This window comes from Syngnathoides biaculeatus, chromosome 3, assembly GCF_019802595.1.
Source record: "Syngnathoides biaculeatus isolate LvHL_M chromosome 3, ASM1980259v1, whole genome shotgun sequence".
Lineage (NCBI taxonomy): Eukaryota > Metazoa > Chordata > Actinopteri > Syngnathiformes > Syngnathidae > Syngnathoides > Syngnathoides biaculeatus.
The window spans coordinates 26,753,991-26,767,807 of NC_084642.1; the positions used below are offsets into that span (position 1 = coordinate 26,753,991).

Genomic DNA, 13,817 nt, shown 5'->3' on the forward strand with positions numbered 1-13,817 from the left:
CCACCTCACTTATCGTACAAAAGAACCTACTTCCACCCGAGCCCTACTGCAGGGACCGACTGTAAAAGTATGTAGCCAATTCCTTTTGAATTACTCCCTAGTCTTTAACCTACAACCATGTCGTTATCCTACTGAACAATCCTAGGTTGCATTTGTTGCTAATTTTGTGGCAAAGCAGCTAAATGGTCTAAATGGCACAACTCCTCCCTGGTACTCTAGTCATTTGATTCCTTTTTCGCTGAACTAAAGAAGGTTTTTGATCACCATATTCAGTGCAGAGATGCCACCCGCCGACTCCTTACATTCACTCACGTTGCTAGTTTTATAGCTTCTTATTCAACATAATTCAAGATACTTGTGGGTGAATGACACTATAATGGGTATTTTTCTTTTTTTTTTTTTTAAATGGGCTTTCAGACAAGCTAAAAAATGAGCTTGCTGCCCGGGATGAGGCCTCCTCTCTCAAGGATCTCACTGCACTTAGCATTCGCTTTGACAACCAACTCCCAAAAATTTCTTCTACTGTGTCGTCCGTCAGCACCTCTCCTGCGTTCTGCACCAACTATTGCCACTTTGTCAGCCCCCACTGCACCAGATGAGCCCATGTAACTAGGTAAAACACGATTACACTCTTGATCTAGCTCCAGTGTTCAATAAAGACCCATTTCTCTACCCATCACCACCCTTACGACAGGTGAAAAAATGAACCATTCAACTTTAGGTTATTTAAATTGTATCTGATACACAAGTTCAGACCACCAAACTTTGTAACATTACAGTGCTGTGAAAAATATTGGCACCCTTCTCAAATTTGTATATTTTTGAAAAGTTTCCTCACTTTGTTTGAATTCATTAAATGTACATTATTTGACAAATTCTCTATAACTGAAGCGAACATAACTGGGGAATTTATTTATTAACAAGGTGCCACAAAGGATGACTGGTTAGCACGTGCTTTGGTGGACAACTTCCTAACTTCACTGGAATTAGGGATATTATATATATATTTATTTAGGTATGGATGAAAAAATTAAAATACAATCACATTGTATAGTCGTATACTGGTACATCGCGTGGTAAAAAAACATATACATATACATTTTGATATGTTATTCGATATTTTATGATGTTATACACACACACATACATATATATATATATATATATAATATATATATATATATATATATATATATTACGGTAATGTGCGCCCCCAACCTGAGCTCTCAGAGCTTCACCGGGAGCTTGCATTTTGTGATTGTTAGCATAGCATGCTTGTTGCTACTGCACCAAAGATTAGAAACGACCGCCCGTGAGTTTGTTTAAACTTAAACCAATAAAAAAAATGTCAACTACAACAGCTAGTTGTGCAGCTACTTTTAAAAGAAATGTGTCATCACTTGTGCCGATGAGGCCTGCAACCCGGAAGTTGCGCCGCAGTCCGAAACAACTATAGCTCGCCTCAATGACTTCAGGTGGGTATGAAAACAATGTGAGCTCAAACTATGTAATACGAGCGTCATGGGGACATTAAAAAAAAAAAAAAAACAGGAGAGCGCACACAATTGAAATGTTCGCTTTTTTAAAAATAATGTGCCCAATACGCTCGTTTCTACGTAGTTTGAGCTCACATTGCTTTGATAGCCACCTGACGCCATAGTGAAAGACGCTACGGATTTTAGCCGAATGGGGTGAGAGGTTGCGCTGCACAAACCAAACTCTTGGGATTAAAAAAATATTTCAAGTCATCAATGATGAGTTCTACAGCAAAGCACCAAATAAAGCTACTATGTTTTTTTTTTCGGATTGAAGATGAGTCATAATGCTTTTTTTGAGGGCTTGGCCAAGGATGTGTAATATAGTTGATAAACTGCATTATGCGCAAACGTTTTATCCCCAAATATTTAATGCAGTCTTTAATAAACAGTGTTAAATAGTTTATATTTTTAAGACTGTATTATGTGCTATCAACAGTGTTAAAATGTGCCATCATTGAGCATTTATTTTAGCTGATTGAGAGATTCTGTTCAATTACAGGGACCAGGACAAGCGTGTCACAAGATTCCTGCTACATCAGCAGATGCACATTATTATTAATGATTGTTGTATGGACAGTTTTGTGAAAAACAATACAAGTACAAATCTAACAAAATATAAATACAGAAAATAAATAAATATATATATATAATAAATTTACAATATTTTTTTATTTTTTTTTTTTTTTTTTATTTTTTTTTTTTTTACACAGACTATGACGATGTTTGCCTTGGGGCCCCAAATGGCTAGTTAGCTACATACAGCCCTGGATTCGAGCCACCGCTTATAGTACATTATCAGAAACAGCTTTAATTTGAAACTACAAAGACATACGAAATAAGACCATAACCATCTTCATGTTTTATCTCAAATACAATTGTAATATATTTGCATTGATTCAACTCATCAGAATCATATGGGACAATTGTGATACCTGTATTGAGATTTGTGCTATGTTCCTATTGGAAAAGCTATTTATGACTGTCAGTGGCTTTCACTTTTTCTACCATATCTATCTATCTATCTATCTATCTATCTATCTATCTATCTATCTATCTATCTATCTATCTATCTATCTATCTATCTATCCCATGTTTTCAGTCCATTTCTTCATACCAGTTAAAAAAATGTATCGATACATGCACAACCGAGCCTCTCGACATCTTTAAGATGATAGCTTGTGAAAAATTAATGAAATGATCAGACAGTGCCTGGAGAGACATTTTCAGAGGAGCATCATCAATCCATCATTCTGCAGAGCCCAATCCAGTTTAGAAAGCCAAGGAGCCCCAGAGCCTTAAAGCCTTCTCCTAACCAAGGCTGGCTACCACAAAGCCTCTTTACCTTGGTACGTTCAAGTTTAAGGGTGTAACAGCGTGCTGTGAATGTGCGCTAAAGAAGCAGCAGACCACTGAACTGGACAATTGACAAAAAAAAAAAAAAAAAAGTAAATTTGGCAACTCACATACGTTATACACTAGGGCCCAGTGGATCAAAGGTAATATGATCAGATTTTTGATAATGGGTTCTTGCAAAGATTGGTAATCGGATGTTCAAAACCGAAAACAGATTCTGAAATAAGATGACTAAGATTACTCACTAAATCCAAAGTGTTTTTGAGATTGATCAAATATATGTTCTCCAAAACTTTTTAGGAGGGTTGGAGCAACTTGGAAGAAAAAAAGGATTATTCTGATCCCAGTAGTTTGGTGGATTCAGGGTACATTATGCAACTTACCGGTAAATTTTACTGGTCAAATAATGTTTACCAAAGAGTAGTTATCCATTTATTCAATGCAGCCCTATGGGGGCACAAACCAGTGCAATCTGTAGGCCGGTCCCAAGCCCGGATAAATGCAGAGGGTTGCGTCAGGAAGGGCATCCGGCGTAAAAACTGTGCCAAACAAATATGAGCACTCATCTAAAGAATCCCATACCGGTTGTGGCCTGGGTTAACAACGCCCGCCCCCGGCACTGCTAACCTGCAGGGCGTCGGTGCAAATTCAGCTACTGTGGGTCGAAGACAAAGAAGAGGAGGAAACCGGATCCATTCTCAGAAGAAAAAGGGGAATGCACAGAGCCTACAACTGAGTGTAGGGACTTTGAATGTTGGGACTATGACAGGAAAAGATCAGGAGTTGGTTGACATGATCATTAGGAGAAAGGTTGATATTCTGTGCATCGAAGAGAGCAGATGGAGAGGTAGTAAGGCTAGAAGTTTAGGAGCAGGGTTTAAATTATTCTACCACGGGGTAGATGGGAAGAGAAATGGAGTAGGGGTTATTTTAAAGGAAGAGCTGGCTCAGAATGTCTTGGAGGTGAAAAGAGTATCAGATCGAGTGATGAGACTAAAATTTGAAATTGAGGGTGTTATGTATAATGTGGTTAGCGGCTATGTGACCTAGAGTTGAAAGAGAAATTCTGGAAGGAACTAGATGAAGTAGTTCTGAGCATCCCAGACCCAGACAGCGAGAGAGTTGTGATTGGTGCAGATTGTAATGGACATATTGGTAAAGGAAACAGGGGCGATGAAGAAGTGATGGGTAAGTACGGCATCCAGGAAAGGAACTTTGAGGGACAGATGGTGGTGGACTTTGCAAAAAGGATGGAGATGGCTGTAGTGAACACTTATTTCCAGAAGAGGCAGGAACATATAGTGACCTACAAGAGCGGAGGTAGAAGCAAGCAGGTGGATTATATATTGTGCAGACGATGTAATCTGAAGGAGGTTACTGACTGTAAAGTAGTGGTAGGGGAGAGTGTAGATCGACAGCATAGGATGGTAGTGTGTAGGATGACTCTGGTGGTGGGTAGGAAGATTAAGAAGACAAAGGTAGAGCAGAGAACCATGTGGTGGAAGCTGAAAAAGGAAAAATGTTGTGCGGCCTTTCGGAAAGAGGTAAGACAGGCTCTCGATGGACAGCAGAAGCTCCCAGAAGACTGGACAACGACATCAGAGAGACAGGCAGGAGAGTACTTGGTGTGTCTTTTGGTAGGAAAGGGGAGAAGAAGACTTGGTGGTGGAACCCCAAAATACAAGGGAGTCATACAAGGAAAGAGATTAGCGAAGAAGTGGGATACTGAGAGGACTGAGGAGAGGCGAAAGGAGTACATCGAGATGCGACGTAGGGCAAAGGTAGAGGTGGCAAAGGCTAAATAAGAGGCATATGAAGACATGTACACCAGGTTGGACACGAAAGAAGGAGAAAAAGATGTCTACAGGTTGGCCAAACAGAGGGATAGAGATGGGAAGGATGTGCAGCAGGTAAGGGTGATTAAGGATAGAGACGGAAATGTGTTGACTGGCGCCAGTAGTGTGCTAAATAGATGGAAAGAATACTTTGAGAAGTTGATGAATCAAGAAAATGAGAGAGTAGGAAGAGTTGAAGAGGCAAGAGTGAAGGACCAGGAAGTGGAAATGATTACTCAGGGGGAAGTCAGAAAGGCACTACAAAGGATGAAAAATGGAAAGGCAGTTGGTCCTGATGACATACCGGTAGAGGTATGGAAGCAATTTGGAGAGATGGCTGTGGAGTTTTTGACCAACTTATTCAACAGAATACTAGTGGGCAAAAAGATGCCTGAAGAATGGAGGGAAAGCGAGTTCCCATTTTTAAGAACAAAGGGGATGTTCACAGCTGTGAGAGGCTAGACTCAGGACAGAAGTAAGTAGCTGTGAGCAACAGTATGGTTTCATGCCTAGAAAGAGTACCACAGATGCATTATTTGCCTTGAGGATGCTAGTGGAAAAGTCCAGAGAAGGTCAGAGGGAGCTACATTGTGTCTTTGTGGATCTAGAGAAAGCCTATGACAGAATTTCCAAGTGAGGAACTGTGGTACTGCATGCGTAGGTCTGGTGTGGCAGAGAAGTATGTTAAAATAGTACAGGACATGTATGTTGGCAGCAGAACAATGGTGAGGTGTGCCTTAGGTGTGACAGAGGAATTTAAGGTGGAGGTGGGACTGCATCAGCGATCAGCTCTGAGCCCCTTCCTGTTTGCAGTGGTAATGGATAGGCTGACAAATGAGGTTAGACTGGAATCCCCTTGGACCATGATGTTCGCAGATGATATTGTGATATGCAGTGAAAGCAGGGAGCATGCAGAGGAACAATTAGAAAGATGGAGACATGCACTGGAAAGGAGAGGAATGAAGTTTAGCCGAAGTAAAACAGAATATATGTGCGTGAATGAGAAAAGTGGAGGGGGAAGAGTGAGGCTACAGGGAGAAGAGATAGCGAGGGTGGACGACTTCAAATATTTAGGGTCAACAATCCAGAGCAATGGTGAGTGTGGTAAGGAAGTGAAGAAACGCGTCCAAGCAGGTTGGAACAGCTGGCGAAAGGTGTCTGGTGTGTTATGTGACAGAAGAGTCTCTGCTAGGATGAACGGCAAAGTTTACAAAACAGTGGTGAGGCCGGCCATGATGTACGGATTAGAGACGGTGGCACTGAAGAAACAACAGGAAGCAGAAATGGAGGTGGCAGAAATGAAGATGTTGAGGTTCTCGCTCGGAGTGACCAGGTTGGATAGGATTAGAAATGAGCTCATTAGAGAGACAGCCAAAGTTGGATGTTTTGGAGACAAGATTCGAGAGAGCAGACTTCGATTGTTTGGACATGTTCAGAGGCGAGAGAGTGAGTATATTGGTGGTAGGGTGCTGAGGATGGAGCTCCCAGGCAAAAAGAGCGAGAGGAAGACCAAAGAGAAAGTTTATGGATGTGGTGAGGGAAGACATGAGGGCAGTTGGGGTTAGAGAAGATGATGCAGGAGATAGGCTAAGATGGCAAAAAATGACACGCTGTGGCGACCCCTAAGAGCAGAAGCCAAAAGGAAAAGAAGAATTTATCCATTTATTCATTATTTTCCAAAGTGATATTTCAACCATTACAATTATTATGGACTACTTCACACTACAGTTCAAACTGTTAAAAAGCAGGGATAAAATCATCTTCTTAAAAGATGTGAAAATTAAACTAAAACATTCACTTACGCTACGAAACTTAATGTACCGTATACAAACATCCCAAAATTATTGTGAAATATTAGTTTCTGAATGGTATCCTTTATTTCAGTGGTTTTTGAAATGGCGGGGGGAAGGGAACGCACCCCCTTTAAAGCGTGGCTCTCATGAACACTTTTCATTAATAAGTTGCACCCAGGAGATGGAGCTAATTATACTACCGAGCATACAAGCCCACATCATCCATTGAAATGACAGGAATTCAAGTTAAATTTGAGCAGAATTAAATTGTTGTTTTTCCTTATTCCGGTGTAATTTTGCAACTGTAAAAGTGACCACTGCTGCGATTATTGGAGTTATGTTTGATGTTCATGCTTTTGTTGATTGCGAAGAAATACTGTTTGCAAGCTTTGCCTATGCGCATTCATTGAAAAACAGTGCGTGTGTGTGTGTTTGTGTGAAGTGGGGGTGGGGGAGGAGGGTGCTGACGGTGCCCTGCAAAAAAAGATTTGGGAACCACTGCTTTATTATTTCCAGGCACTCTCTCATTCTGTGAGAAAGTCAAAGGTATGTTTTTATTTTCAAATGGCTCAGGTACACGAGTGACCTCATCACAGAAAGGAACAGTCAAACATCGTGCCAATATGGTGCAGGACAATATTATAGGCTGAACAATGTGCGGGCACAAATTGAAAAAAGAATTATACAGTGCATTTGAATTTATAGACTTTTATAATTGCATTAAAAAACTAAATTTTAAAAATGATTTGAATTGGTGTACCGTGTAGTTTAATTTCAATCTTTGAATTTTAAAAGTGAATCTGAGCAGGATAATGTGGAATTGAATTGATTAGTTTGGAATAAAAGTCCAATAAACTTGAAAATTAATGTATGATTATTTTATCCACAGTGAAAATTCAAATTATGTGTTTTCACATTCAGGCGGCATGGTGGCACAGCTGTAAAGCATTAGCCTACACAGTTCTGAGTTCTGTGTTGTCATTTTAAAACTGCATTTTCTATTTCCTTGTGTTGTTGCTCAAACAAAACTGCTGAACGGATTGTTGGCACGATGCTACCCAACATCGAGGACTTGCACGTAACACGAACTAGGTCCAAAGCAGGCTTGATCCTTTCGGACCCTCCATATCCTGGCCACCAGTTCTTCCAGCTCCTACCGTCGGGAAAGCGCTACAGACAGATCAATGAAAGTCAAAAGTAGCAGGTTGTTGAACAGTCTTTTCCCTCTCTGGCAATTATGTCATTAAATTCTTGATCAGCGAACTGAATATTTCTCTGCCTTGTGCCATGTTAGAACACACACTGACATCCTGCTGTTTTTTATATTTTTCAAAATATTTTGTAGACGGCACGAGGCCCCGTAGCTTAGTTGTTAGAGCACTGGTTTGGTAAACCAGAGGTTGTGGGTTCATACCCCACGGGGGCCTCCACTCAATGAGAAGGGTTGCGTCAGGAAGAGCATCCAGTGTAAAAATTGTGCCAAACATATATATGCGTTCATCTGAGATGATACGCTGTGGTGACCCCGAAAGGGACAAGCCGAAAGAAACACAATTTTGTAGACGGCACAATTCGGCACTTTAAGCTTCTCCCTTTGCACAATTGACATTATTAACACACTTGTCTGTATAGATTTTACATCTTGCATGTCTTATAAGGAATAGTTCCTATAAACAGAAATGTTCTTTGTTCTTGGTGCTATGTTATCCCTTGTTCTTTGTTTCTAATGTCGTACCATGGCAGCACCGACTGCTGGAGAAAAATTCCTTGTATTTTAACACACTTGGCCATTAAAGCTATTTGTGACTCTAAAATTGGGTTGATGATTTGAAACCACTGTATGTGATGGATCTGCACAAAAAAAAATTATAATAATTAAAAACAAATCAGGAAGAGAGTGAATACTTTATAACGGCACTCTATGTTTACATGTATGTATATACATGTATGATTAAGGTACAGTTATTTTAAACTTGCTTGTTTTCATATGCCTGCGTGGGTTTTCTCAGGGCACTGCGGTTTCCTCCCAAATCCCAAAAACATGCAACATTAATTGGACACTCTAAATTGCCCTTAGGTGTGATTGTGAGTGCGACTGTTGTCTGTCTTCATGTGCCCTGCGATTGGGTGGCAACCAGTTCAGGGTGTACCCTGTCTCCTGCCTGTTGATAGCTGGGATAGGCTCCAGCACTCCCATGACACTTGTGAGTTATACGCAGCTCAGAAAATTTATGGATATTTTCACATTGAGTTTGACAAATTTAGCTTTTTTTTTTTTTTTTTCATTTTGTTGGGCCACCTAAAGTAACAGCAGAATGAATGTTCACGTTCAAGCTGCCTTCCTTCAACATTAATTACAGTATATGAATTCTGTATTCTGTATTATATTTCCTCCTTCAGTAGAATGAAGCAACATCTCTGAGCTCAATTATTAAAATTATTCTATTAATAAAGTTAGAGTATTTAGGTGACATTAAATTAGCTGTGCCAGTCAAATACCACTTAATATTGTCAATGAAACACCAATGTCTGGATTTGACTCACTTTAAAAGTATGCTGATTAAATGCTTAGATTTTCTTGTGAGGTAGATGGGACAAGAGTTATGAGCGATGGGCTGAGGCAGAATTGTAAACTTCATACCAATAATATTATTTTTGGGGAGGGCCACTGTCAGGCCATGAGATTTTTGAGTAAGACAGTTGGGACATGAGATTGTAGGGTATCTTGGAGCAGTGTTATTAAGGAGGCAGGTGGTGGAGTGGGGGAAATTCAGATGAATGGGCACTGAGAGGGCTGAGATGGTGTTTGGGCAGAGCAAAGAAAAGTAATTAGCAGGTTTCTCTGGGTGTTTCACATTGAATACGATGCCTGCTGTGCAGAGAGAAGTCTTTAGGTTTACAGGTCAACAAGGCCAGATATGTATCTACCAACAGGGTAACCTGCACCAGCAAAGTTCCGACTTCCAAGTCCTTGTTACCTTCACAATTCATAATGCAGTCATTACTGAAGCGTAACTTTGTGCATTGTTTTGATTGTCATCCCCACATTAACATTTAGGTCTGTCAGGTACAATCTTTGTCTTGCAAACAAACATACACAAGCACGTGCACAAACACATTTCAGTAGCAGAATCCTGATAGTCTCTTACTGTACTCTATATCATACCTTCATTTCAGCCATATAAACTGCTTTAATCTTTCATCCTCACACAATTTCGCATTATTTTTGATGTTGCAGCTACTTCGATCTGTCTCTTTCCTCCTACACTGTATATCTGCCTACCCTTCATCGCTTTCCAAAGAAGAACAACAGCAAAGCCCTTTATCACTGCCATCAATGATGTGGGCGGCCTGAGCTGGAATAATTTGTTTTCATGTGTGCGGTACCTCAGCCCATGGGGATTTCAATTATAGCTAATAACAGGTAAAAGGATTACAATGTAAGTGCCTCGGTCATGATTGTGGAAAACTATTGACAGAAAGAAATCTGAAGTTTAGGTTGCCATATTACACTTAAAAGTCAACTTAAGAGTTACAGCTATAACTCTAAAATGTTTACAGTAAAGATACAAAATAAGAAATAACACTTTCCATTCGTATGAAATTAGACATAAAATATAAACAAAGGTAACAAATACATTTTGTGAATATACCAGGCCAAGCAAGATGCATTTACATTTTAAGAGAAGATACCATAAGACAAGAGTTAATCGGTACTTGGTACTTCGATATGTTATTCGATGTCTTGTTACACATCTATATTTATTACGGTAATGTGCGCCCCCAACCTGAACTCTATGACCTCCTTGGGAAGCTTGCATTTTATGATCGTTAGCGTAGCATGTTTGTTGCCACTGCACCAAAGTCCAGAAACGACTGCTCGTAAGTTTGTTTTAACTTAAACCAAGACAAAAAATATTGAGTACAACAGCTACTTGTGCAGCTGCTTTTAAAGCAAATGTATCATCACGCGTGCCGATGATGCTGCCAACCCAGAAGTAGTGCAGCGGTCTGAAACAAGGATAGCTCACCTCAATGGCTTCAGGTGGGTATCAAAACAACGTGAGCTCAAATACCTAATACAAGCCTCATGGGAACATTTAATAAAAAAAAAAAAAAAAAAAAAAAAAAATGGGAGCACGCACATAATTGAAATGGTTGTTTTTTTTTTTGTTTGTTTTTTGTTTTTTTAAATGTGCCCATTACCGTCGTTTCTACATAGCTTGAGCTCACGTTGTCTTGATACCCACCTGACGCCATAGGTTTCCTATGGCGTCAGGTGGGTGAGAGGCTGCGCTGTGGAACCAAAACTCTTGGGATTCAAAATATGTTTCCCCACAAACGCAATGGATGGCACATGGGATGACACGCTGCATTAATAAAATGTGATGCTGTCTTTGAGCATTTATTTTAGTTGGTTGAGGGATTCTGTTTTGACAATTACAGGGACCAGGACAACTGTGTCCTGTGGCCTGTCCCGAGATTATATTACCGCTACATCAGCACATGCACATCATTATTAATGATTGTTGTACAGACAGTTAGGGTTAGGGTGAAAAACAATACAAGTACAAACCTAACAAAACATAAACACAGATAATTCACAATATTTTGAGCATATGGGTAGCAGCAAATTGGTGGTGCGCATTGTACATTGGTAGAAGGGTTTTCCTGTTGTTTTTTTTTTTTTTTTTTTTTTTTTAGGTCAACTTTGGGGGTGCGCATTATACTTCAGGACACATTTATACTCGAGAAATTACGGTATAACACATTCAAAATACTGTATTTCCTATATGTAATTTTACCTTAAAAACCACTGGTAAGAGTTCTCAAAAGTTAGAACCAGAGAACTTTGGTACTTCCTCCAGCCACAAGAATTAACAATCAACAATGTTGAGCTATTCTTTCAATGTAATTAGTAGACTTTACACTGATCTGATTGGAATCCGCGGATAATTAGCATTCTATGCTGACCAGCATTTATGTCATAATTCAAAGATCCCATTGATGACATCATTGATCAGCTCCGCAAAAGACATTCACTCCACTTCGACGACGTGCATAGGATATTGAAATCCGAATGCTAGTTCATTTTTAGTCTTGTTGCGCATCTTTTGATGTAGTACTGTAAATATCTGACCATGAATAATTATTTTTATAAAAGTTAAGCAGTGTAGGAAAGACAACCCAGATCAGATTACAAGACAAATTTGTTCTTTGACAATTGCCAATGTCAGATTACTGGAATAAATACTTGTTTTGGACAATAAAATAAACTTTGCTCAAGCGTTTGTATAAAAAAAAAAAGAAAGAATTGTCCAAAAACTAATATGACATGCCCCTGCAGTATATCAGTGGCCACTGTCATTTTCCTGTTGGCCAGCAAAAGATTACAGATGAGTTCCACTGCTCCAATTCACACATTTGTTAAGGTACTACACTCATAAAAAGGTTGCTCGCTGAGAGAGAGAGAGTGTGAGAGAGAGAAAATGGCTATTGTGAATGTGTTCAAACTTCATATACTAATTTGAGAACAGAATCGGAAACATTTGTTTTCTAAGGTAAGAATCTATTCTTGATGGCAAGATCCTGTTTATTTTGCTTGCCACGGAGTCACGTGACCAGACCATCTCTGCTGATTAAGCAAATGAGCGGCTATGCAACCTTTTGTTTGTTTAAACACAGTGAATACTCAGTGTAAAATTGGATACCTCTAAAAAGCAGGCTTCACTATCATATCAAAGCCAATATATCTCGCCCACCCGTACTAGATGCAAATTTCAAAGAATGATAACTCAGCTTTCCATATACTGTATCGTTTTCTCCATTCAAAACTCATCACTGCCTGAAAATAGCCATTCATATAAACCGCACAGCACAAACAAAGTAGCAGTAAGATGGATAACTGAAAAGGTAAGTCGACACAAGAACAAAGTTCTCATTCCATGCAAAGGAGGAAATGGTTAAGGATCATTTATGAGAGCAAGTAAAATAGTGTTGGTCATGCCTGAAGCTTTAGTCGAATAGAATTTTGTTTTCTGCTTTACCATGATTAATAGGCCTTAAAACCTGACGGTAGGAGCTGGGGCTTATGGCCTTCTTCTGTATATCTGCAAGGGAGGCAAGTGAGCACACCATGCCAACACATACTACAGGAGTCAGAAACGTCTGAACATTCATAAAAACAAGTTGCAGTACAGAGTTCAAGAGTACAACATGAAATTATAGTTCAAATATAAAATGGGAATTAATGCATTTTGGCCATTTACATTTCATTTGTAGAGTTTGCCAATGAACTAGTTAAAAAAATAAAAAAGAAAACAAAAACAAAAACGCTGAGCCATAACTGGCCAGTAGACCAGAGTTTGGCGAACCCAGTTATAGTCTCAATGTTGGTCCATAAGCCAGTGTGTGTAAAATCATGGGAGACTTACCTTTGGGTCTGGGTGCTCTCTTCCTGCGGTCTCTGAATGCAGCTCCTGATTGGAGGGCTTCCAGCAAACTATCCATCACACCTGTCTCATCATTCTCTGAAAACCCAAGAAGATAAAGGGTTGTTGAAGAAAAAAAGAAAATCAGACAATCTAGACATTCTTTTAGTTGTGAGCTTTTACATAATGGTTGCAAAACAACTTCGACCTGACACTAAGAACACAGTAAGAACATAGTACATCAAACATAAACACAAGCCTTGCACACACCATATCACTTAAAAAAAAAAAAAACAGAAGGTGGCTTTTACTCATGTAAAATGTTCTGGACATAAGTCAGATGATTATGTCAATTTGCTGACAGAATATCAGAAGCTACCTGAAGGAAGCAGAAAATATGGAACTCAATGGCAAAATATGACCGAAGTTTAAGTCTTAAATCCGTGTATGTGATGTTTGATGGTTTACTAAGAAAACAGAGTGTAGACAGAGTATTGTTTTCCTCAAACAAACAAAATGCTACAGATGTCTGCCTTTTTTCAGTGATTATATATAAGAAAAGTTCTGCTCATGCCTTGTTCTTCATTACTAAAAGCAGAACATAGCCTGCATTTCTGAGCAGCTCCAACGCTTCTTGAAATCCAAAATTGTTTGGGCAGCCAAGAAAATTCAAAGGCAGCATTATTGTTCCACACAGCAACACACATGTACATATTTGCAGAAAAACAGAATGGAACAGATATAAAATAACTGAAACCTGAAGTGTGTGCCGTCAAGTGCAGTTCCCGATTTGACTCCAAAGTACAGGAACATGAAATACATTGGGGTACTCTTAAGGGAGGTGAACAAAAAAGAGTTGAGCTGGAA

General features: G+C 39.4%; 1 protein-coding gene across 5 annotated transcripts in view; it reads right to left on the minus strand.

Moving 5' to 3' along the window:
* Positions 1-13,817, minus strand: part of LOC133498362 (protein diaphanous homolog 3-like) — a 160,640-nt gene that overhangs the window by 53,031 nt on the left and 93,792 nt on the right. For 3 of the 5 annotated variants that reach the window (XM_061815088.1, XM_061815091.1, XM_061815089.1), the window contains 2 exons: positions 12,954-13,049; positions 12,567-12,629 (listed from right to left, as the gene is read on the minus strand). In XM_061815088.1, coding sequence (XP_061671072.1) covers positions 12,567-12,629; positions 12,954-13,049 — 159 coding nt within the window. Of the gene's footprint in view, positions 1-7,279; positions 7,690-12,566; positions 12,630-12,953; positions 13,050-13,817 lie in introns of those variants that run through there. The other 2 variants (XM_061815093.1, XM_061815092.1) reach the window with 2 other exon arrangements.